A 26,391-nucleotide genomic window follows, 5' to 3' on the forward strand; every position below is an offset into this window, starting at 1 on the left:
GCTCGGCAGATGATGTCGGTGAGTCATTATCTGCCTTTAACAGCAGCTGGTGGAACTGAGCTGAGCACGCTGCAGTTAACCACTTAGTTGCAGCTGTTAACTACTTAAATGCGGAAGTCAAGCTCTGACAGCCACACTAAAATCACATGGACGGGGGAAAACACTATTCCACGTGACAGTAACCCCTTGTGATATGATCATGGGGCAATAATTGTTTGCAGCTAGCCATGACAGTCGTGGGATTACTGAAGAGCAAGTGGCTGCCATTCATAGGAGGCCATGATGTTTACTATACTGTATACTATATAGATTACAAAGAGAACTGATAGAGTAGAAAGTAAAGCAAAATATATATATATATAATGGTGCAGTAACCTCTGTTAAATCTAGGGGGTGCTGCATATGCTACTCAGAATAGGCATGTGGGCATTTCCATGATTGTAAATGTCCAGTATGTGTCACAGAGGTTCTCTGTGCTATAAGCCAAAATAGTGTTGTTATACTGGGACTTGTATTCCACGAGTAATTTACCTAAAAGGGAGGCTTACAGGGCTAATCAGAGAGCTGGGCGGGATCAGCTAGCCACATATACACCGCCCACATATGGGGGTGGTTTGGGATATATAATGTGATTGAGGTCTGATCACATGGGTTGTGTGTTTTGATCCGGATTGGTCAGAGTGCAAGGTCCCACAAGGCCTGTATGTGTTGGAAGTGTCTGGGACTGAACTTCCTGGAGAGCACATGGAAAGGCTCGGACCTGGTAGAGTCTGTGATGGCTCTGCTTAGGGGAGCTACTGCCCGGTTGTGGGTCTGGAACTGTGGACGGCCTAGTGAGCAAGGCATTGTCCAGAATGGTGATCCCATCGCGGCCCGGCCACTTCCCTGATAACCCGTGAGCGATAACCGTGAGTGATGCTGACTGGGGTCAGTAAGAGACTGGTTATGCTGTAAAACTGAATGTTTAACGGTCGTTGTACTGGAAGCTACATGCTATTTATTTCATGAAGAGCGGTTTATGCTACAGTTTAAATAAACCAAATGAACTGTTTAACCCTGAGTGTCCCAGCGTATGCCTCAATGACTGGCCAAGCGAGTAAATACCTGTCCACTCATATGGTGGATCTCTTCAATATATATATAAAGTTTCAATCACTTCCCTTTCCTCCATTACAAATAAAGAAAAATGAAAATGTGTCATTGATGGATCCATAAAAGTCTTAGCTATCAAATATAAAAAAAAAATACCTAACTGGTAAACACCATAATAAGAATAATCAAAATGCCACAATTGCGGTTGCTGCAACTCTACAAAAAAATGCAAAATGTTGTATCTGCTCCAAAATAGTATCACAAAGTAAACAGAATTTACAGTGCTCACTTTACAATTGAAACTTTACAGGTCTCAGAAAATGCCAACACAAGCAAAATTATTTCTTTTTACAAATTTCTGAATTGCTTTTCACAACTTAAAAAACCCTATACATTAAACAAAAGTTTGGCTTGTTAGAAAGAATCATGTCCACAAGTCGTTTTTACGAAAGAAAACTCTAAAAAAAACACCTGTGGAATCTTACAATATCACTGCAATCAGAAAATTGTTTGCCATTTTCTGATACATTGTAAGGTAGAATGAACGGTACCATTAAAAACTACCACTTCTGTCACAAAAAACAAGCCCTATATCAACAGAAAAATGAAAAGTTATGGCTCTTGGAAGAAGGGAAGGAGAAAACAAAGCAGAAAAATGGAAAATTGAAATGCTGTCAAGAGGTTGAGAACTTGCATAACACTGTCGCTAAATTACTTGTATAGAGGTAATGTTTAGTCATTGTGTTCTGGTAATATTAGGGAACTACATGGAGATATTTAATCTGCATGGCACTAATGAGGCATATAAGGGGTCAATAATTAAAAATTTTTGCATCAATTTTTTGTCATGAAAAGTCGAATTTTTTGCACGTCCTTTTTTCACAAAGCAAATTGTGAGTTATTTGCTATTTTACATCACTTTTAAAACTTTTAAAAAGTTTGTGCATACTGAGCTTGGCTAGCTATGTCAGTAATGTGTAAGAAAGATTTATGAATTTCAACTTTTTTAGAAAATTACAAAAAAGTCATCAATTCAATCTAGTAAGGGGTGACATAAAAACGGAACATCAGCTCTAAACAGAAATGCTGTATGTAAAGATGCACAAGTAATGGGAACACAGTTGTAAGGGGGTGAAGAGGAAGAAGAGCCTAAAAGGGGTTACATTTCCTGCTCCATATCCAGAACCACCTAGCTAGACAGCAGGGTTGCCGGGGGGAAGACATTCTGGCCGGGACCGACTGAACCATGTAACTGTGGGGGGCTGTGACAAGAGAGAAGGGGTGCTGGAAAGGAAGCTGTGCAGGGAAAGGGCGTGAAAGCAGAGCGTGCCAGAGACAGAGCAGAGCGTGCTAGATGGAGAGCAGGCTGCAGCACCACGCGCCCAGAGAGAGAGAACCCCAGTCACAGGACTGGGACTGAAGGACTAGGCAATGACAGCGCTTTATGTGAGTACGTGGACTAGGTAGCCTTCGTGACCAGAGGCGACTTTCCCCCTGACAGTGCAGAGACAGTGACCCGAGCGGGCAGTCATGGTGACCGCAGTGATAAGCCAGAGCCCCCGAGTGTGGTAGAGACTTCCCAGTGTGTGCAGCATCGTTCCTGCAGAGAGACAGACGAGGTTTCATACAGAGACTCAGAGCAGGGGAGATTCTGGTTCTCATCATCTCCCTGCTCCTTGCCTTAACACCTGAAGGCCCCCAACTTCATTCAGAGGAGAGAATGCAGAGACTGCAAGCGCCGCTGTTGTCGGTGCCAATGTAGGAGGAGACCCTTCAATCAAGCTTCCCCGGACTGATAAGATATAATAATCCTAATCTGTTTCAACACTGCAGAACTGTTATATAGCTTTCTTTAGTACCATTTTGCAGATTTACTGTTTACTCTGTCACATTTAACCCCCCACTGCTCCTCCCTTTGTGGAGAGAAAAGTCCCCCGTAAATAAACCTTTTAAACCTTTAATTCTTGGTCTGTCTTGCATCCGTGGCGACATCCTCAGCACCTGCAGTTTATTACACAGTTACAAATAAAACCGGCACTAACATTTCCCCTCAAATTCAAATGTAAGGCACTAATATGATTAAGTCTGGTGTAAAAAAAAAATAATCAAAAACCGTAAACTTACGACATTCAGGAGGCTCGTCGGATCCATCTCCACAGTCATCTACTGTGTCGCATTTCCACCAAAATGGAATACATTTATCTGTATTGCAGCGGAACTGAAAGAAAATAACTTTCCATTAATGATTTAATGAAAGCTTTGCCTTGATGAATGATTGTTGTTGGAGGTTTATAATTCTGTTTTCTGCTAAGTTTTGCCCTGTTTAATATGATAGATGTTTTTCGCGTTCATGGAACGGTGGAATCATTTGAGTGTTTCAAAGCCTCGGTGTCTTTGAAGTTCCTTACAGAACATTTCTCAGTGAATCTAAATGTGACAGACGTTCTTCCATAGTTAGCTAAACCTGTTATGAGCTTTGGAAAGTAAATCTGTGATTTTTCTTTTTTTTTATGATTGCTGGAATAAATGTGTCAAAAAAATCAAAAACAATCTACCGGGCATCCAAAATCAAACAAGCAAAAATCTATCGCCCGGTACTCAATCAACTATTTTACTTATGTTAATCCGTGCATGACAGGTATGAATCTTCGTAAGTTCTGGGAAGAAGTCAACCACACATTTCTAATTTGAAGCTTTAATCCAGATGCTCCACATATCGCGTACAGAGCTAAATAACTAGGAGGGTTTTTTTAGGTTATGAAATTTTTGAGTCTAAAGATACAAAAGTCCTGGATGATACATTCGCACTAGACTTTGCAGCCAGCGAAAACACAATCTGTGTTCAACCAAGAAGACATAAGAAATAGCAACATGAACTTAGGTCTTGTTCACTCCATACTTGGGTACATTTTTTTTGTCATACGCACTGGAAGTGTGCCCCACTACACACCTGCTGGAGGCCAAAAGGGTGACCATTTTGGTCTCCATCAATGAGGTATGCATGTTACAGCTTCCTACATAGAAAAGCACAGCTGACAAGTTTTCCTATACAGTGCAAAAATGTATACAGCCATTGTATATTTATAGTGACTCAATGACAATAGTTGCCAATCTATGGCTAAGCAGCGACTTTCGTCATAAAAATACATTTATGAATACCGGGCCTAGTATATACCTGTGAACAAAGCTTTACCTATGACTCAGAATTGACGGACCTTTCGACCTTTCTTCAATCGCCCGCTTCATCCTCTTCCTGTCCCCTCAATAACAACAGACATTACGGGCTTGGATGAAAATGGCCACAAAAGCCTTTATTAAATAACATTAATAATATTAAAACTAATAATATTACTATATTTTAATTACTGGTATGAATAGAAGGAAAGGGTGTTTGGAAGCTCAACAGATAAAACCTTGTGCCATCAGCTGCTCCTCTTTGATCCCAATCGCATTCTGCTGATTAAAGAGCCCTCCTGCTGAATGGTGCCCCATAAATTGTCCTCTGAAAACTTGGCCACTATGTACCCCAAGTATTTTATGAACTACTTACCCTACCAAAATGAATCCCCTCCCTCTTTTACCATACCACAAATTGGATTTCCAAAGTCCCATTCCAGCCTGCTGCCATGGCATAATGCCTAACCTTGTGTAGCCAATAACCAAATCCAAACTTTTAAACCACCAGTACCTCTAGAATTCAACCAACATTAGGAAAGTGTGGAAGAGAGGCTGTTTCACTAAACGGATTACTCATTCACCAACCAGGCCGCCCTATATATGAGTCGCCCTCGCACACCCAGGGCAGCGGGGTACTCGGTACCGGGCCAGTGTCAAGGCGGGAATGTGTCACAGCAGTGGTGACCCGGTCCGTGGCCCTGGGCGCCCAATATCAATGGTGGTGATGTTAATGGTGTTAAAGGTTATTAGAATAGTTCGTGACGCCACCCATGGTGTTTGGCAAGTAAGATGGTAAGCCAACGCTGCATACAAATCCACTGGGACTGATGGTGTGGTGCAGCCGAGATGGTGTAGCTCCCCACAGGTGGAGCTGTAGTCCCAGGGCAGTGTAGGTGCAATGGATGAGGAGAGGCGCAGAATGGTATGGAGGCTGGTACCTAGGTGTAGTGGTGCGGGAATAACTGGAGGACACCCGAGTATGCGGTTCCAAAGCTTTACTCACTGTTTGCAGTTCACTCAACTGCCTGCCTCCGTACTGTGTTCTCCAGGACAGGGCTCCAGCCAACCTCCAGGCAGGATAGGATTCTCCCTTCCACACTCCGCCAACATGTACCTTACTGAACGACTCCTCCAATGCGCCTTTAGGTGCGAAGCACTCCAGTACTTAGTTACCCTAGAATGCCTCTCTCTAGGTGTTCCTAGTCTTTACTTGTATGACAGACAGCTGTAGCCTGCTTCGGGGACTCCTCACTGCGTCCCGGCTCTCTATTCGGTTGCTGTTGTGTCCCAAGTCTATGATGGGAGCAAGGCGTTAGTGGCTCACTACTCCTCCGGTGTCTGTTGTCGGACATAAAGATCCAATCAACCTCGGGGACCGGGCCCCGGCCTTTGCGCTCTCTGGACTGAAAGGGTTCTCTATCTTTCTTCAACCAGCTTCCCACCATCCTTCTATTCTCCTTCGTTCCGATCTGTTCTCTCTCTCTTATGGAAGGTTAGGTTATCAAACTTATCAGTCTCTTTCTCTGGTCTTTCTCGTGCCAGCAGCCCAGATCACTGGGACCTGCTGCAGCACGTCCCTCAGACACCCATATTCTCTCTTCTCTCTCCTCTAACCAACTAACCACTAACTCTCACTCTTCCCATTCTTTTATATCTAACTCCACCTGCCTCCCCAGCACCTCTTGTGTTGCGAAGCCAGGGACCACAAAAGGCACCCTATGACCTTTCCAGCACAAAGCATGGATGGGTCCCTGCTGAACTATCCTGTGTGTGGGGTGCAGGTGTTGGAATGCGGAAAGGAGTTCCCAGCCTACCTGGATGGTGGGGCACTACACCTTAGGAGAAGGTGCAGTACCTCTGTGGCGACTGAAGCCTCAGGGGCGCCACATATACCATGCTACATCAAACAGGTAGGACTATGTATTTCCCATACTACCCTAATCTATCCCCACCTTTCTGTGTTGACCCTGCCTGCTGCCTCCGAAAGCATCATATTAAGATACCCACTCGGCACCCCCATTAACTGATACCCCACTTAATTCCCAAGACACTGGCATACCTCCTAGTCATGTGGCCCTCCTCTGTAGCCCCTTTGGGTTGCAGTATGGGCTCTACTATTCTTCTTCAGAGACATTTAAGAAGACTTTAAAGGGAACTTCATGCAGTGATAAGTAACTTCTAACATTTCTTAAAAGATGGTTTATTGGGGTTTCTTGTTACAAAGGTCTATACCTTTGGTATTCAATGGCATTGGTTGGTTTCAGAAATTACAATTAATGATTTGGTACTAGCATCAACATTGTACTTCCAATTCCTGTTGTACAGACATGTGACTGCTATAGTTACTCAAGTTACAAGTTTGTATGGGGCAGCACGGTGGCTCAGTGGTTAGCGCTGCATGCAGCGCTGGGGTCCTGGGTTCGAATCCCACCAAGGACAACATCTGCAAGGACTTTGTATGTTCTGCCCGTGTTTGCGTGGGTTTCCTCCGGGCACTCCGGTTTCCTCCCACACTCCAAAGACATACTGATAGGGAATTCAGATTGTGAGCCCCATCGGGGACAGTGATGAAATGTGTGCGCTGCGGAATATGTTAGCGCTATATAAAAATAAAGATTATTATTATTATTTGTCACCTCTGCGGTTAGTTCTCATTGGATTGACAAAAGAACAACTCATGATGGTGCTGCTCTTCATTCCGAAACAAAAGAGGAGTATTTGAGAAATTATTAAGTTGCAAAAATCTTTTCTTTTTTTCAAAGACTGTACAATGGACTGTAAGGAAGGATCCTTTAATGAAGGCCCTTATCTGGGGCAAAACCATGAGGACAGTATTTGAAATAATGAAATGTCACCTCTTCATAATCTCATGAGACTCTCCATTTAGGGACAAAGAACAGCACCATCAGGAGTCATCAATTAATTACTCCACCATCTATGAGACAAAATAGGATCTCACTGGAGTGCTTCCATTGATCAGCAGTCAGGTTTGATGATCAGAGTCTCCAAGATATAGATCCATCAGTAAAATATGGGCTCTTGTTCCTTTGGGCATCATACCAGTATCCCAATCAATTTGAAAGACCTTATGGCCATAGAGCTGCTCCTCCCGCTCATCTAAGACGACGTTTGTTTTCTTACACTACCATCTTTGTCGTTTACTTATCCTTTGGGTACAGCTAACACAATTTTGCTAAAAATGTTGACTGAGTGTTCAATGATAATTCTTAATGAGCCAATCCTCAACAGACTCTCTGCAATAGATATTAGAACTTTTTAATATTCCCCCAAAAGGTTTACTGAAACAAACAGCCCTTTTAGGCCGGGGTCACACTTGCGAGAAACTCGTGTCTCTGTATCCGGTACTGCCACCGGCACTTGAGACCGGAGTGTGCGGCTGCATGTATTTCTATGCAGCTGAGCACTCTGGTCCGAGTGCCAGCGGCAGTGCTGGGTATTGAGACACGAGACTCGTGCGAGTTTCTCACAAGTGTGACCCCCGGCCTAAAAGGGAGTCTGTCAATGCAAAATTTGTTATGAAATAAGCTTAACTCCATATAGAGCAGCTTGCGCTGAGAAAAAAAACAACATATCTATAGGTCCAAAATCCAAGGGCTACTATTCGATAGAATAATCTTTTTTTTTAGATATGGAACTTAGGTACTTGTTTGGTACACTGTGGACGATCATGAGTTAAACTGACCACCCAGCTCTTCATTGCCTTTTCTTCACTCAAGTCAGTGCTGCCTCGACTAAAGTCTGTCACACTCGCAGTATCATAGCAAAAACAAAGCAGCTTTTTCCCTAAAGTTGGATACCTCCCTTCTATGAACATGTGCCGATATTGGGGCAATATTGTGAGGGCTTTTAGTTGAGATAGCACTGGTCCAAGTCAAGCCAAAACTGTCAATCAATAATGCCAGAAAAGAAGTAGATTGATTAAGGGAAGGGGATCTAGAACACCGTGGTGCTCCGACATATGGCTTGTAAAATGGTTTTCTTGTAAAGTTACAATTATGCTTCTTCTCACGATAAACTGACCATGCTTACTTGATAATGTAAATTTTCCCTGAAAGATTAAATTATTAACACGTCATTTTTCAGACAATTAACTCCTTTCTTAGTTCAATACCGTCCATAACGGTCTATGCGGCAGCACACAGCTGTCCTCTACACAGTTTATTAGCTGAAGACCCATTGAACCATCTCTATCATCTGCTTGGAAGATCTTGTTTCCATTGTTGACCAGAGATTTAGATAGATTATTTCTGCTGTCTACATCTGGTCAACAAGGAAGAAGCGTTGGCTGTTTCAATTACCTATCAACAGATAATGGGTGAAGAGCATTATAAGTACAGGTGAATGATTAGTCTCGTGCCTCTTATCAGACTTCCTAATGTACTTGTAAAGTGCTTGTAGACACATGGGGAATTCTACGGGTCGGTAAATTGTGCTTTATGAATGCAGACAGGCAGTTTAACGTAGACTAGTTAAAAGACGAATAAATGCATTTTAGCAATTACGGTAAGCAATTCAGATGACAGTGGGGAATGTTTTTATGATGTGGCGGCGCATAGTACAAAAAGTTTTAAATGTAATTATGTTTAATCGTATGATATTTATCATGGGCACACCAAGGTTCATAAAGTTTACTGAGTGATAACGACATAGGTCAGCAGTCAAAAAGGGGAATAGGACCCCTCTTATGAATTATCTTGTAGCTGTATTATTTATGGAAAATTACTCATGAAAAACAATTAGTTCCTAAGATAAATTTCAAAATTATCAAACATATTGTGCTTCATATTAAATAGTAGAATATTTATAGGAATCAAAGATTTGACCACGAGCCGTCAACACTCCGACCGGCAAAGCCAGGTGCGGGTAGTCTAAGTCAATGTTGACTGCAGCTATAGTCTTCATTCTGACAGCTCCACCATTCCCCCAATTCCAGCAGGTGTTTAGTCTTATGTTATCTCCCTGCCTAATAAGCCCTTTTTACAGTATAACTTAAGGCAGAGTATGAAAAAAAAAGTTAAAAATCAATATCCAACATGCGCAATAGTTTCAGACTAGTGGAGGATGTGTTGGTTTCTCCTGACTAGTCTTCCCAGTAATCATGTTCACATGCTCTTGGGAACGTGATAATATGATTTCTACCACTGGCTCTCTACAAGCCTCGCGCATGCGCACCACTTTCATTATTTCATGCAAGTGCCCAATAAAGACGGGTGTATGTCACTTCATCATCAAATGATGAAAAACGCGTGCCCCTGGATCGGAGCAGCCATGTCAGTGTCCTCCTGATTCACAAGTTATTATATATCCTTTTAGACGGCTGTGAACCCCACCCATCTTTGAGAATGATTCTCTATTATGTCCCATCAGAACAGAGCCAGGTGGCGCATGCGCACCAATGTTTCATCAATTCTATTTGGGTCTGCCACAGATAGTTGATTTCAGCACTTGGCTCTCTTCTTCATAACTTGTCCTTTCAAGCCCAATTTTCTGCATTGCGGGTGGTTGGAGCATTAACGTCAGATTCCTACTGATTCACAGTTTATTATTTATCCCTTCAGACTACTGAGACCCTCACCCATCTTCGAAAATGATGCTCTATTATGCCCCGTCAGAACAGAGCCAGGCTGCGCATCCGCACCACCGTTTCATTCATACTCTAGGGGACCGTGCCTATGGCTGAGTACAGCACTTGGCTTTTCTTCATAACTTGACATTTCCGAGCCCAATTCTCTGGATCGGTGGGAGGTTGGAGCAGTCAGACCACCTGTGATCAGCACATTATCACCTATCCTTGCACTTTGGTTATGTATCCTTCTTATGGTTTGCAGTTGCTGAACAGCATAAGGCAAAAAAAATTATCTATAAACTTCTACCTCGGAACATTTTTTGTTGCAAATAACCTTCCTAATCATGGGCATCTATAGGGTATAATGAGGCGAGTAACAATAGTTTCAGAGACTTTTGTGAGTTCCCTATTTATCTGAATGGGGTATGGAGAAATCCATCAACCCCGTTCAGATAACCGCTATGGAAATTTCCGCAACAAATCTGCTGTTTGTGAAATTTTGTTTTGCCCACAAAAGGTTTCAAAAGCCCAGTGCCATACATTAAATATACGGTACATTATTTTGCAGCTTTACTTGTTCGGATTGACCTTTGGGTGCAAACACAAGCTTATCGCAAGTTCATAAAGACTTATGCTCATAGATTAATTTTCAGAACAGCAATGTTCAAAAAAAAAATCATATACTGAAGAAAATGAGGACAATAAGGGAAACTGCATAGAAAGCAAAAACGCCGGATGGCAGGACATGGATGTGACGTACTGTAATCTCCCCTATAAAACAGCCATCATAAGACAACATGCATTAAAATATATAAATCCTTAAGAAAAGCGCTCACAAGGTTTTACAAGATAGGTCCAAATGGTTACTGTACTGAACATGAACCCTTAGGATAAAGATAGTCTTGAATATTACAGAAAGTTCTCATTTAACTTTCAGACCTAATGACGGAGTCGGGAAGTTTAAGACAAACGGTAGAAAATTGTCAAAAATGGGATAAAACCTTTCATCTCAGATTTTATTATTCTCTATTTTAGTTGATTTCTGCTGAATTCACATTTTGGATGTGATTATCCTTTAAGGGAATTAGTAATGAAATAGGGAAGAGACACCTGCGTGAAGGATTCTGCCGCTGAGCAAAAATTATTCTGTAACTGCAAAAATTGATTCCAAGCAGCGGTACCGTATATTATGGTAACAGAGAATTAGATCCAGGACTGAATGCATAAAATATTTATCCAATTTTAATGAACTTTTACGAATTTGCACATTATAATGTAATAATTTATCATAATTCTTTTTTTTTTTCAGCGCAGAGGAAAACATAAGTCTACTCCAGCTAATAAAAACGTGTACGCTGCTACATTCCGCTGTAAACGTTTATATATCAATGAGGCGAGCTGAGATACAACCATCGGTCCATGAATAGATTTTCTTCCCTTGGGGACTCAGTTTATTGACCGGAAAAGTGAAACTAAACAGACTTTTTATCTGTTTCTTAACCCTTTTCCCACCTTCTATCTTTACGTCACAAAAAGCGCTGGGTGGCGCTGACGGCGATAAATGTCTATAGCATGTGAGTGCAGGGAGTCCAGTTCCTGCATTTGGCTCATTGTGATGGTAGGACAGTCCTCCGTTGTCAAAAGAGAGAGTTACATAGTTACAGGACATCACGAGAACTATTTCTGAGAAATAACACACAAGAGTACAAGGACGTCGAAAACATAATACTTTATTTATAGACAGATAAAGGCTATCCATTCCTACTAAATTAAATGAAATTGTGACAAATCCACTCCAAACCACACAATTAATTTAATGTAAAATTGATGTATTACTATAATATTTCCCAAAGTACAACAGTATATCAGATATAATAATACCTTATGTGCAAGTATAAAACTACTATAATACTGCCCCCTATGTGCAAGAAAAAAACTACTATAATACTGCCCCTATGTACAAGAATATAACTACTATAATACTGCTCCTATGTACAAGAATATAACTACTATAATACTGTCCCCTATGTACAAGAATATAACTACTATAATACTGTCCCCTATGTACAAGAATATAACTACTATAATACTGCTCCTATGTACAAGAATATAACTACTATAATACTGTCCCCTATGTACAAGAATATAACTACTATAATACTGTCCCCTATGTACAAGAATATAACTACTATAATACTGCCCCTATGTACAAGAATATAACTACTATAATACTGTCCCCTATGTACAAGAATATAACTACTATAATACTGCCCCTATGTACAAGAATATAACTAATATAATACTGTCCCCTATGTACAAGAATATAACTACTATAATACTGTCCCCTATGTACAAGAATATATCTACTATAATACTGCTCCTATGTACAAGAATATAAATACTATAATACTGCACCTATGTGCAAAGAATATAACTACTATAATACTGTCCCCTATGTACAAGAATATAACTCCTATAATACTGCCCCTATGTACAAGAATATATCTACTATAACACTTCTCCTATGTACAAGAATATAACTACTATAATACTGCCCCTATGTACAAGAATATAACTACTATAATACTGTCCCCTATGTACAAAAATATAACTCCTATAATACTGCCCCTATGTACAAGAATATATCTACTATAATACTGCTCCTATGTACAAGAATATAAATACTATAATACTGCCCCTATGTACAAGAATATAACTACTATAATACTGCTACTATGTACAAGAATATAACTACTATAATACTGTTCCCTATGTACAAGAATATAACTACTATAATACTGCCCCTATGTGCAAGAATATAACTAATATAATACTGTCCCCTATGTACAAGAATATAACTACTATAATACTGCCCCTATGTACAAGAGTATAACTACTATAATACTGCCCCTATGTACAAGAATATAACTACTATAATACTGCTCCTATGTACAAGGATATAACTCCTATAATACTGCCCCTATGTACAAGAATATAACTTCTATAATACTGCTCCTATGTACAAGGATATAACTCCTATAATACTGCCCATATGTACAAGAATATAACTTCTATAATACTGCTCCTATGTACAAGAATATAACTACTATAATACTGCTCCTATGTACAAGAATATAACTACTATAATACTTCCCCTATGTACAAGAATATAACTACTATAATACTGCTCCTACGTACAAGAATATAACTACTATAATACTGCCCCTGTGTACAAGAATATAGCTACTATAATACTGCCCCCTATGTACAAGAATGCAACTACTATAATACTGCCCCTATGTACATGAATATAACTACTATAATACTGTCCTCTATATGCAAGAATGCAACTACTATAATACTGCCCGCTATGTACAAGAATATAACTACTATAATACTGCCCCCTATGTGCAAGAAAATAACTACTATAATACTGTCCCCTATGTACAACAATATAACTACTATAATACTACACCTATGTACACGAATATGACTGCTATAATACTGCTCCCTATGTACAAGAATAAAAGTACTATACTACTGCCCCTATGTACAAGAATATAACTACTATAATACTGCTCCCTATGTACAAGAATGCAACTACTACAATACTATCCCCCATGTACAAGAATATAACTACTATAATACTGCCCCTATGTACAAGAATATAACTACTATAATACTGCCCCTATGTACAAGAATAAAACTACTATAATACTGGTCCTATGTACAACAATATAACTACTATAATACTACACCTATGTACAAGAATATGACTGCTATAATACTGCTCCCTATGTACAAGAATAAAACTACTATAATACTGCCCCTATGTACAAGAATATAACTACTATAATACTGCTCCCTATGTACAAGAATGCAACTACTACAATACTATCCCCCATGTACAAGAATATAACTACTATAATACTGCCCCTATGTACAAGAATATAACTACTATAATACTGCCCCTATGTACAAGAATAAAACTACTATAATACTGGTCCTATGTACAAGAATATAACTACTATAATACTGCTCCTATGTGCAAGAAGATAACTACTATAATACTGCCTCCTATGTACAAGAAAATAACTACTATAATACTGCCCCCATGTACAAGAATATGACTACTATAATACTGCCCTTATGTACAAGAATATAACTACTATAATACTGCCCCCTATGTACAAGAATATAACTACTATAATACTGCTCCTATGTGCAAGAGGATAACTACTATAATACTGCCTCCTATGTACAAGAAAATAACTACTATAATACTGCCCCCATGTACAAGAATATGACTACTATAATACATCCTCTATGTTCAAGAATATAACTACTATAATACATCCCCCTATGTACAAGAATAGAACTACTATAATACTGCTCATATGTACAAGAAGATAACTACTATAATACTGCCTCCTATGTACAAGAATATAACTACTATAATACTGCCCCCTAAGTACAAGAATATAACTACTATAATACTGTCCCCTATGTACAAGAATATAACTATTATAATACTGTCCCCTATGTACAAGAATATAACTACTATAATACTGCCCCCATGTACAAGAATATAACTACTATAATGCTGCCCCTTATGTACAAGGATATAACTACTATAATACTGCTCCTATGTACAAGAATATAACTACTATAATACTGCCTCCTATGTACAAGAATATAACTACTATAATACTTCCCCCTATATAGAAGAATATAACTTCTATAATACTGCCCCCTAAGTACAAGAATATAACTACTATAATACTGTCCCTATGTACAAGAATATAACTACTATAATACTGCCCCTATGTAGAAGAATATAACTACTATAATACTGTCCCTATGTACAAGAATATAACTACTATAATACTGCCCCCATGTACAAGAATATAACTACTATAATACTGTCCCCTATGTACAAGAATATAACTACTATAATACAGTCCCTATGTACAAGAATATAACTACTATAATACTACACCTATGTACAAGAAAATGACTGGTATAATACTGCTCCCTATGTACAAGAATAAAACTACTATAATACTGCCCCTGTGTACAAGAATATAGCTACTATAATACTGCCCCCTATGTACAAGAATGCAACTACTATAATACTGCCCCTATGTACATGAATATAACTACTATAATACTGTCCTCTATATGCAAGAATACAACTACTATAATACTGCCCGCTATGTACAAGAATATAACTAATATAATATTGCCCCCTATGTGCAAGAAAATTACTACTATAATACTGTCCCCTATGTACAACAATATAACTACTATAATACTACACCTATGTACAAGAATATGACTGCTATAATACTGCTCCCTATGTACAAGAATAAAACTACTATAATACTGCCCCTATGTACAAGAATATAACTACTATAATACTGCTCCCTATGTACAAGAATGCAACTACTACAATACTATCCCCCATGTACAAGAATATAACTACTATAATACTGCCCCTATGTACAAGAATATAACTACTATAATACTGCCCCTATGTACAAGAATAAAACTACTATAATACTGGTCCTATGTACAACAATATAACTACTATAATACTACACCTATGTACAAGAATATGACTGCTATAATACTGCTCCCTATGTACAAGAATAAAACTACTATAATACTGCCCCTATGTACAAGAATATAACTACTATAATACTGCTCCCTATGTACAAGAATGCAGCTACTACAATACTATCCCCCATGTACAAGAATATAACTACTATAATACTGCCCCTATGTACAAGAATAAAACTACTATAATACTGGTCCTATGTACAAGAATATAACTACTATAATACTGCTCCTATGTGCAAGAAGATAACTACTATAATACTGCCGCCTATGTACAAGAAAATAACTACTATAATACTGCCCCCATGTACAAGAATATGACTACTATAATACTGCCCTTATGTACAAGAATATAACTACTATAATACTGCCCCATATGTACAAGAATATAACTACTATAATACTGCTCCTATGTGCAAGAGGATAACTACTATAATACTGCCTCCTATGTACAAGAAAATAACTACTATAATACTGCCCCCATGTACAAGAATATGACTACTATAATACATCCTCTATGTTCAAGAATATAACTACTATAATACTGCCCCCTATGTACAAGAATAGAACTACTATAATACTGCTCATATGTACAAGAAGATAACTACTATAATACTGCCTCCTATGTACAAGAATATAACTACTATAATACTGCCCCCTAAGTACAAGAATATAACTACTATAATACTGTCCCCTATGTACAAGAATATAACTATTATAATACTGTCCCCTATGTACAAGAATATAACTACTATAATACTGCCCCCATGTACAAGAATATAACTACTATAATGCAGCCCCTTATGTACAAGGATATAACTACTATAATACTGCTCCTATGTACAAGAATATAACTACTATAATACTGCCTCCTATGTACAAGAATATAACTACTATAATACTTCCCCCTATATAGAAGAATATAACTACTATAATACTGCCCCCTAAGTACAAGAATATAACTACTATAATACTGTCCCTATGTACAAGAATATAACTATTATAATACTGCCCCTATGTAGAAGAATATAACTACTATAATACTGTCCCTATGTACAAGAATATAACTACTATAATACTGCCCCCATGTACAAGAATATAACTACTATAATACTGTCCCCTATGTACAAGAATATAACTACTATAATACAGTCCCTATGTACAAGAATATAACTACTATAATACTACACCTATGTACAAGAATATGACTGCTATAATACTGCTCCCTATGTACAAGAATAAAACTACTATAATACTGCCCCTGTGTACAAGAATATAGCTACTATAATACTGCCCCCTATGTACAAGAATGCAACTACTATAATACTGCCCCTATGTACATGAATATAACTACTATAATACTGTCCTCTATATGCAAGAATACAACTACTATAATACTGCCCGCTATGTACAAGAATATAACTACTATAATACTGCCCCCTATGTGCAAGAAAATTACTACTATAATACTGTCCCCTATGTACAACAATATAACTACTATAATACTACACCTATGTACAAGAATATGACTGCTATAATACTGCTCCCTATGTACAAGAATAAAACTACTATAATACTGCCCCTATGTACAAGAATATAACTACTATAATACTGCTCCCTATGTACAAGAATGCAACTACTACAATACTATCCCCCATATACAAGAATATAACTACTATAATACTGCCCCTATGTACAAGAATATAACTACTATAATACTGCCCCTATATACAAGAATATAACTACTATAATACTGCCCCTATGTACAAGAATATAACTACTATAATACTGCCTCCTAGCTGTGAGGTTGTGTGTCAGTGGTTCTCCTCATGTCTGTAGCAAGCCCAGGGAGGGGCCACCCTGGGCGGGGAAGCTCCCCAGGCAAGGCCCAGGCTTCCCGGCCTACACTGGGACTAGCCTCCCAGGCTTCTAATGGGAATGTTAATCCCAAAAGCCACTGTCAGACCAGTGAATGCAGCGAGTCAAAGCTGCAGCAGTTCTGTGAAGGAGGAAAAAGCTGTGAGTAAAGTTTTGGGAGGAAAACCTTCTCCAGTTCCAGCAAAGAAGCCAGAAGGAAAAGTGTCAGTGAGTGATGGAATCCAGCTGAATGTGAAGTCTTGTAGCTCCCCAGTCAGTAAGCAGCTCCTGCCAGGTGCACAGGTGAGATCGGCCCCAGCTGTGCAGACCAGCTCTCCAGCTCCAAGGCAGAGACAAACGTCTTTGGAAAGGCAGACAATGCAGGAGAACGTACAGCAGCATGGCAGTATGGCGCGGTCAGGACGCACACGGTCACAGTCAGGTGGCAGCGATAAACCTGCTGCGGAGCCTGCATCCAGCCAAGGGGCCACAAAACCATCCGTGGTGGACCCGCACAAGACTGTCTTCAAAACCCCTGTACCAGTGGTCAAGACTAAACCTGTGGGGCCGGCGCGGGCACCCGAGCTGCAGCTAGCAGATGAGATACCGGGACTTGTCCGAAAACTGGGTGAGTTACAGCAGCAAAAAAAGCGCTGCAAATGGAGGTAGACTTCATCTATAGTCTAAAGACCACTAATCCTGCCAGTAATGACGCCTATGACCTGAGACTGAACACACTGGGTGTACAGCTGGCGAGTGTTGTGCAGGATATTGAATCTGTGCTGGAGAGCATGGGGCCCCTGGCAGAGACCTACAGGAACCGGGAGCGGTTCGCCTCCTACAAGCAGGACTGTGCTGTAGAGGCCAGGACTAGACTAGACTAGAGTTGAGCGATACCGTCCGATACTTCAAAGTATCGGATCGGAATGGATCGGCCGATCTTTAAAAAAAGTATCGGTATCGCCGATTCCGATACCGGAAGTCCCATTCAAGTCTATGGGACTTCCGGTATCGGAATAAGAAAAACCCTGTTTTTGCCTTGTACAGCCTCTCTGGGGTCTGTACGGGCCTTTCGGGGGGCTGTGCCGGCCTGCCAGGGGGTCTGTGCAGGCTCCGGTGGTCTGTGCCGGCCTGCCGGGGGGCTGTGCCGGCCTGCCGGTGGTCTGTGCAGGCTCCGGTGGGCTGTGCCGGCCTGCCGGTGGTCTGTGCAGGCTCCGGTGGGCTGTGCCGGCCTGCCGGGGGGCTGTGCCGGCCTGCCGGTGGTCTGTGCAGGCTCCGGTGGGCTGTGCCGGCCTGCCGGTGGTCTGTGCAGGCTCCGGTGGGCTGTGCCGGCCTGCCGGGGGGCTGTGCCGGCCTGCCGGTGGTCTGTGCAGGCTCCGGGGGGCTGTGCCGGCCTGCCGGGGGGCTGTGCCGGCCTGCCGGTGGTCTGTGCAGGCTTCGGGAGTCTGTGCAGGCATCGTCCGTGGGAATTTCCCACGCAGCAATGGCATAAAGTGAGACTAGGGACTTTTTTTTTTTTAAGTGGCGGAGGAATACAGTGCGGAAGGATACCTACCTTCCGTCATTGGATTCCTGCAGCCCGTAGAGAACGGCAGCATCATCTGATGCTGCAGTTCTCTACCCAAGATCGTCGTGGGACACACTCGTGGACTGCTTCGGATCGTGGGTGAGTATTTTTGTGGTTTGTTATGTTAATATTTATTCCGGAAAAGACAATGGCTTCGGGGAACAATGTGACAAGTATTGGTAAGTATGTTACTCTATGTTATATGTACTGTATGTCTATGTATGTATTGTATGAATGTATTGTATGTATGTAGTATATATGTGGTATGTATGTAGCATGTAGTATGTATGTAGTATGTATGTAGCATGCATGTAGCATGCAGTATGTATGTAGCATGCATGTAGTATATATGTAGTATGTATGTAGCATGCATGTAGTATATATGTAGTATGTATGTAGCATGTAGCATGTAGGGCAGCACGGTGGCTCAGTGGTTAGCGCTGCAGCCTTGCAGCGCTGGAGTCCTGGGTTCGAATCCCACCAAGGACAACATCTGCAAGGAGTTTGTATGTTCTCCCCGTGTTTGCGTGGGTTTCCTCCGGGCACTCCGGTTTCCTCCCACACTCCAAAGACATACTGATAGGGAATATAGATTGTGAGCCCCACCCGGGACAGTGATGAAAATGTGTGCAAACTGTAAAGCGCTGCGGAATATGTTAGCGCTATATAAAAATAAAGATTTATTTATTTTATTTTTATGTAGCATGTATGTAGTATGTATGTGGTATGTATGTAGCATGTAGTATGTATGTAGCATGCATGTAGTATATATGTAGTATGTATGTAGCATGTAGTATGTATGTAGTATGTATGTGGTATGTATGTAGCATGTAGTATGTATGTAGCATGCATGTAGTATATATGTAGTATGTATGTAGCATGTAGTATGTATGTAGTATGTATGTAGTATGTATGTGGTATGTATGTAGCATGTAGTATGTATGTAGCATGCATGTAGTATGTATGTAGCATGTAGTATGTATGTAGTATGTATGTAGTATGTATGTGGTATGTATGTAGCATGTAGTATGTATGTAGCATGCATGTAGCATGCATGTAGTATGTATGTAGCATGCATGTAGTATGTATGTATGTAGTATGTATGTAGTATGTATGTAGCATGTAGTATGTATGTAGCATGCATGTAGTATATATGTAGTATGTATGTAGCATGCATGTAGTATATATGTAGTATGTATGTAGCATGTAGTATGTATGTAGCATGCATGTAGTATGTATGTAGTATGTATGTAGTATGTATGTAGTATTTTTTTTTTTTTTTTTTTTTAACATTTAACACATTAGCCGGATGATGGGACTACTACTGTCCCATCATTGGCTAATGTGTCAATCACTGTCATGGTAGCAGGCAGGCCAGCACAGCCCCCCGGCAGGCCGGTACAGACCCCCACAGGGTGCACAGACCACCGGCAGGCCGGCACAGCCCCCCGGCAGGCCGGTACAGACCCCCACAGGGTGCACAGACCACCGGCAGGCCGGCACAGCCCCCCGGCAGGCCGGTACAGACCCCGGGCAGTCCACACAGCCCCCCGGCAGGCCGGCAGAGACCCCCGGCAGGCCGGCAGAGACCCCCGGAAGGCCCGAAATGACGGCGCATCATGATGCGCACACACCGCGCATCATGATGACGTCAGGCTGTCAATCAACTTTGAACTTCCGATTCCGATGCCGAATTCCGATATTGAAAAAATATCGGAAGTCGGTATCGGAATTCCGATACAGCAAGTATCGGCCGATACCCGATACTTGCGGTATCGGAATGCTCAACACTAGCCAGGACCCCTGTTGTTCAGGACGGGACCCCCCAGCAGCGGACACGGCCAGTGTTACAGGCTGCCCGCTTCTGCTTCCAGGAGGGAAAACAACTGCAGCAGCAGGCAGCTCAGTGTGAACAGGAGCATACACTTCAGACTGCAGCAGAGGCACCACAGGTCCCAGAATGCCCCACACAGGAGCAGGACAGTATGTGTGAGACAGTTTGTGCTGATGAGGCTGAGGCTGAAGCACAGATTGTGGCTGGTGATGCTTTGCCCATGGGGTCGGGGGATGGAGGGGTTTCACATTCTGTATTGGACGTCGCACTGTCTGATAATGATGCTGCTCATGATAATGTGCATGATATGTGTGACTATCCCCCTTTGCCATCCAGTCTACAAGGTGTGACAGCCCCCCCTGCTGCAGGCCCTCTCCCTGTCAGTCAGCCCAGTGTGACCCAGCAGGCGCCCCCCAGAAATGCCTGGAGCCGCGGCACCCCATCCTTCATTTCCAGCGCCAGGTATACCGGCCAGACATTCAAACGTATTAATGTGGTGCGGTTTAAATACATAGGTGCCAAGGAGGATCTGCCACAACACAGGTATGTGGTGAGAGAGCTGCTTTGCGGCCAGATGGGGTTTGTGGCAAATGAAATACTGGCAGTGTCTAATCTTCAGGACAGGCAGGGCTACGAGGTCAGCTTCAAGCTCATGTCTGACCTGGACAGACTCTGGGCCAATTACCCCAAGTTCAGAGATGCTGAGGGCTGGAATAAGTTTGTGTTGGTTCCTATCTCCAGGCCGGACACAGTCACAGTAAACATCACGTTCTGGAATGAGGCCGTTCCTCCACAGGACATCGAGGTGTGGCTCCGGAGACACTGTGACCTCATCTCTGGACTCACCAAGGTCAGAGATGAGGATGGTATCTGGACAATGGGGTGGCGGGTCTTGGTAAAATTGCGGCAATGTGATAACATCACTGCCCACTTACCCAACTCCTTCATTGGGAGGGAGAAGGGAAGGTGTTATTATCCCGGGCAACCTAGAAAGTGTTTCATATGTGGTGGGAAAGGTCATCTGGCTAACGCCTGTACTGTGGTGAAGTGCAGTCTGTGTGGGGCAATCGGCCATGATGCTGCAGACTGCCGGGACGTCAGGTACAGCCTCTGTGGTAGGATGGGCCACCCTCACAGGGACTGTCCAGAAGCCTGGCACAACATCTGCAGTCTTCCCTGATGAGTTAGTGATGGCAGGGGCAGAGGCTCAGGAGGATGAGGATGTGGTGGCAGGGACACATGAGGAGGAGTATTAATGTCAGGAGAGATGCTGACCAGCTCAGATGCCCACCAGGAATCAACTCAGGCAGCACCAGAGAAGCAGGGTGCAGAGGGGAATATGGAGGTCGTCCATCAGGTCCAGCAGCCTCAGATAGCCCCCCCCTTCAGCATCACTGTCTGTATCTGATGACTGGAGCATTAATAATAATAAAAGGAAGAAAAAAAACACATCCTCCCATAAACCTGAGGCAGAATATGACACTGGTCAGAGTGCTAGTAAGAAGGTTCAGAATTCTGCAGGAGTGATGGTCGTGTCCAACAAGTATGGAGTTTTATCTGAGTCTAATAATGATGATTATGAGAAAGAGTTGAGGAAAGTTGATGCTGAGTGTGACAGGGACATAGAGGACCATCCCCCACCAAAGCAGAAGCCCTTATCTGTAGACCCTCAGGTAGAGTCTGACATGGACACCGGTGGTGGACAGAACATATCTGACTCATGATGATGGCTGTTACTCTGCTCCTTCTATATTGTGTTGTGATGGCGGGGTTCTCATTGACAGTGACCTCGAGTAATGTGAACAGCATTAAGCTGAGGAGAACTAGACACGCGGTGTATGAACATCTCAAATATCTGGACACAGATGTCATCTTCCTGCAGGAGACACGACTGACATCTCTGGGGCTTATGAGAGAGGCTGAGAGGGAATGGCGTTCTGGTCCTTCTTTCTGGTCACTGGCTGTGGAGCCTTACGCCGGGTTCGCTGTCCTGTTTAACACGAATGATGTGACTGTGCATAGGATGACGGAGGTGGCCATGGGAAGATGTTTGGTCCTAGAAGTCACTATCCATGGGAGACGACTCCGGCTTATTAACATCTATGGGCCACAGACGGTGACTGACAGGATCCAGCTGTTTAATGATGTCAAGCCTTACCTCTTCACTTCTCTTCCAGTGGTAATGGCGGGGGACTTTAATGCCATACTGACATCAGGTGACAGCTCCTCAGGCAGGACAGTGACCAGGGACGGTAAGGTCCTACATAACGTCATAATGCAGGCAGGACTGACTGACGTTTTCACGCAGGGTGGGCAGCAGCCAAAATTCACGTATTCATGTTCCAACAGAAGCAGTAGGATAGATTTTGCTTTTGTCAGTCCTACTGAGGCTGTCCGTGCCCTGGGTGAGAAGGCTGTCCCTTACTCTGATCACCTCGCCTTGTGCTTCTCTTTGGGGACCTCTAACTGTCCGGACATTGGTAGAGGGTTGTGAAAGCTCAATTCCAGTCTCCTGGATGATGCCTATGTTCAGAGTCATGTTCACTCCCTTATCCAGCTTCATCTAGACAGGGTTGTCTTCTATGACAACATGACCGGCTGGTGGGAGGACATCAAGGAGGATATCAGATCCCTCTTAAAGAGACTGTCAGTTAATAAAGGGAGGAATAAGTACAGCCAGTACCTAAAGCTGTGCAAAGAATTGGAGTCACTGTATTCGGCGGGCAGGGATGACAAAGTGAAGATCGACCGGCTGAAATCTGAGATAAGGCAGTATCAGTATAGCAGGTATACCTCCCTGGTTCTTGAACGGGATTTTGGGTCCTTAGGGGCCCCTGATCCTTTTGAGAATTGCAGGGAGAGGGTGGCCAAAAAAATGGTCACGGGTCCCATTGACTCCCAGGGTGTATTGCAGGATTCACGGGAGGGTATCCTGGAGGTGGTGAGATCTTACTATGCTGACTTGTTTCAGAGGAAAGTTTTGGATAAAGATAAGATGGCTCAATTCTTGGAGGCAACTCCAGTGCCTGATACTAATGATCTGGACTTTTCTCCTTTGACAGCAGAATTAACGGTGGAGTAAGTTAAGGAGGCCATTGATAAGTTGCATCTGAAGAAGGCACCAGGTCCAGATGGTATAACGGCAGAATTTTATAAGAAATTCAGAGACCTCCTGGCTCCAATCCTCGTGGATGTGTATAGAAATTGTCTAGAAAATCACCTGATGCCTCCATCCATGAGAGTGTCCTCGTTAATTCTGCTGACTAAAGGTAAAGAGCCGAGCGACATCAAGAACTGGAGGCCGATTGCCCTCTTGAATGTGGACAGGAAGATTCTGGCAAAGATCTTATTTTCTAGATTAGACTGTTTGTCCCCAGCACTGTTGGCAGGCTCTCAGTTTGGCACAGTAAAAGGGCGGAACATCTCTGGAGCAGTCATCTCGATACGAGAGATGTTTGAGAGATGTAAAGCTCTGCGGTGTGGGAGATATGTTGTTAGTCTGGACCAGGCTAAAGCCTTTGACAGGGTTGATCATGACTACCTGTGGGCCACTTTGTCAAAGTACGGTATTCCGGGACAATTTGTGGATTGGCTGAAGACGTTGTACAGAGAGGCGGTGAGCTTTCCTCTGATTAATGGTTGGCAGGGTGACACTTTTGGAGTTGGGGCTGGGGTGAGGCAGGGCTGCCCACTGAGTCCACTCCTGTATGTTTTTGCCCTAGACCCATTTCTGAGGTCACTGCTGGAGTGCGATTTTCAGGGGGTGCCGGTCCCCCACTGCCCGCCTCTGAATGTTGTTGCCTATGCGGATGATGTGACGTTGGTGATCTCCAATCCTCGAGAGGTGCAGATGTTATCTGCGTCCATCAGAAGCTACTCAGAGGCCTCCAGGTCTCTGGTCAACCTTGAAAAGAGTCAAGCTCTGTGGACATTAGATACTGAGCCCATCTTTGATCTGCCGCAGTTTTCCAAAGCCTCCACCCATATTAAGATCCTAGGGGTTAAATTTGGGTGGGATGATAATGCCATGCTAAATTGGGAGGAGAAATTGGAAACCGGAAATGCAAAGGTGTAATCTAAAAATCCCCAGACTGTGGACCCTAAAGTATCCCGACATAATCCATGGTGTCCCCTCCACTGTTAGTGACATCAACAGAGAGACTAAGTACATTATAATCAGTGTCATCAAATTCTATCACTGGCACATGAGAACCCGGGTGTCACTGCACAATGAGCTGTTCGATCACACCGCTGCCGCCAATCAGGTTATGTCAGAACTCCGGTGGATAAAATCACTGGAAGTTGGAAGGAGTCCGAGAAACATAACGTTATGGAGAAACGCAAAATTCAGTTAGGAAATGTGTTTTTTTTTTTTCTCTCTAACTTTCTTTTTCCATCCTCAGGAGTGGACACTTTATTTATGAATATGATTTGATTATGTAATGCATGTGTATATATTACCTAAGTGATTTGTGTTTTGTAATGCTGGATGATTTTTGTTTTATTATAATTGTATTTATGTTTGGTTTTATAATAAAAATTGCCCCTATGTACAAGAATATAACTACTATAATACTGCCCCTATGTACAAGAATATAACTACTATAATACTGCTCCTATGTACAAGAATATAACTACTATAATACTGCTCCTATGTACAAGAATATAACTACTATAATACTGCTCCTATGTACAAGCATATAACTATTATAATACTGCCCCTATGTACAAGAATATAACTACTATAATACTGCCCCTATGTACAAGAATATAACTACTATAATGCTGCCCCTTATGTACAAGGATATAACTACTATAATACTGCTCCTATGTACAAGAATATAACTACTATAATACTGCCTCCTATGTACAAGAATATAACTACTATAATACTGCCCCCTATGTACAAGAATAGAACTACTATAGTACTGCCTCCTATGTACAAGAATATAACTACTATAATACTGCCTCCTATGTACAAACAAGAATATAACTACTATAATACTGCCCTCTATGTACAAGAATATAACTACTATAGTACTGCCTCCTATGTACAAGAATATAACTACTATAATACTGCTCCCTATGTACAAGAATATAGCTACTATAGTACTGCCCCCTATGTACAAGAATATAACTACTATAGTACTGCCTCCTATGTACAAGAATATAACTACTATAATACTGCCTCCTATGTACAAGAATATAACTACTATAATACTGCCCCCTATGTACAAGAATATAACTACTATAATACTGCCCCTATGTACAAGAATATAACTACTATAATACTGCTCCCTATGTACAAGAATATAGCTACTATAGTACTGCCCCCTATGTACAAGAATATAACTACTATAGTACTGCCTCCTATGTACAAGAATATAACTACTATAATACTGCCTCCTATGTACAAGAATATAACTACTATAATACTGCCCCCTATGTACAAGAATATAACTACTATAATACTGCCTCCTATGTACAAGAATATAACTACTATAATACTGCCTCCTATGTACAAGAATATAACTACTATAATACTGCCCCCTATGTACAAGAATATAACTACTATAATACTGCTCCCTATGTACAAGAATATAGCTACTATAGTACTGCCCCCTATGTACAAGAATATAACTACTATAGTACTGCCCC

General features: G+C 41.8%; 1 protein-coding gene across 1 annotated transcript in view; it reads right to left on the reverse strand.

Annotated features, from left to right (window-relative positions):
* The window catches only part of LRP1B (LDL receptor related protein 1B), a 1,871,059-nt gene that overhangs the window by 181,462 nt on the left and 1,663,206 nt on the right, over positions 1 to 26,391 (reverse strand). Inside the window, exon 63 of the mRNA XM_073545568.1 lies at positions 3,217 to 3,310. Coding sequence (XP_073401669.1) covers positions 3,217 to 3,310 — 94 coding nt within the window. The remainder of the gene's footprint in view (positions 1 to 3,216; positions 3,311 to 26,391) is intronic.

Source organism: Dendrobates tinctorius, unplaced genomic scaffold (genome assembly GCF_039654945.1).
Source record: "Dendrobates tinctorius isolate UK_male_01 unplaced genomic scaffold, ASM3965494v1 ptg000143l, whole genome shotgun sequence".
NCBI lineage: Eukaryota > Metazoa > Chordata > Amphibia > Anura > Dendrobatidae > Dendrobates > Dendrobates tinctorius.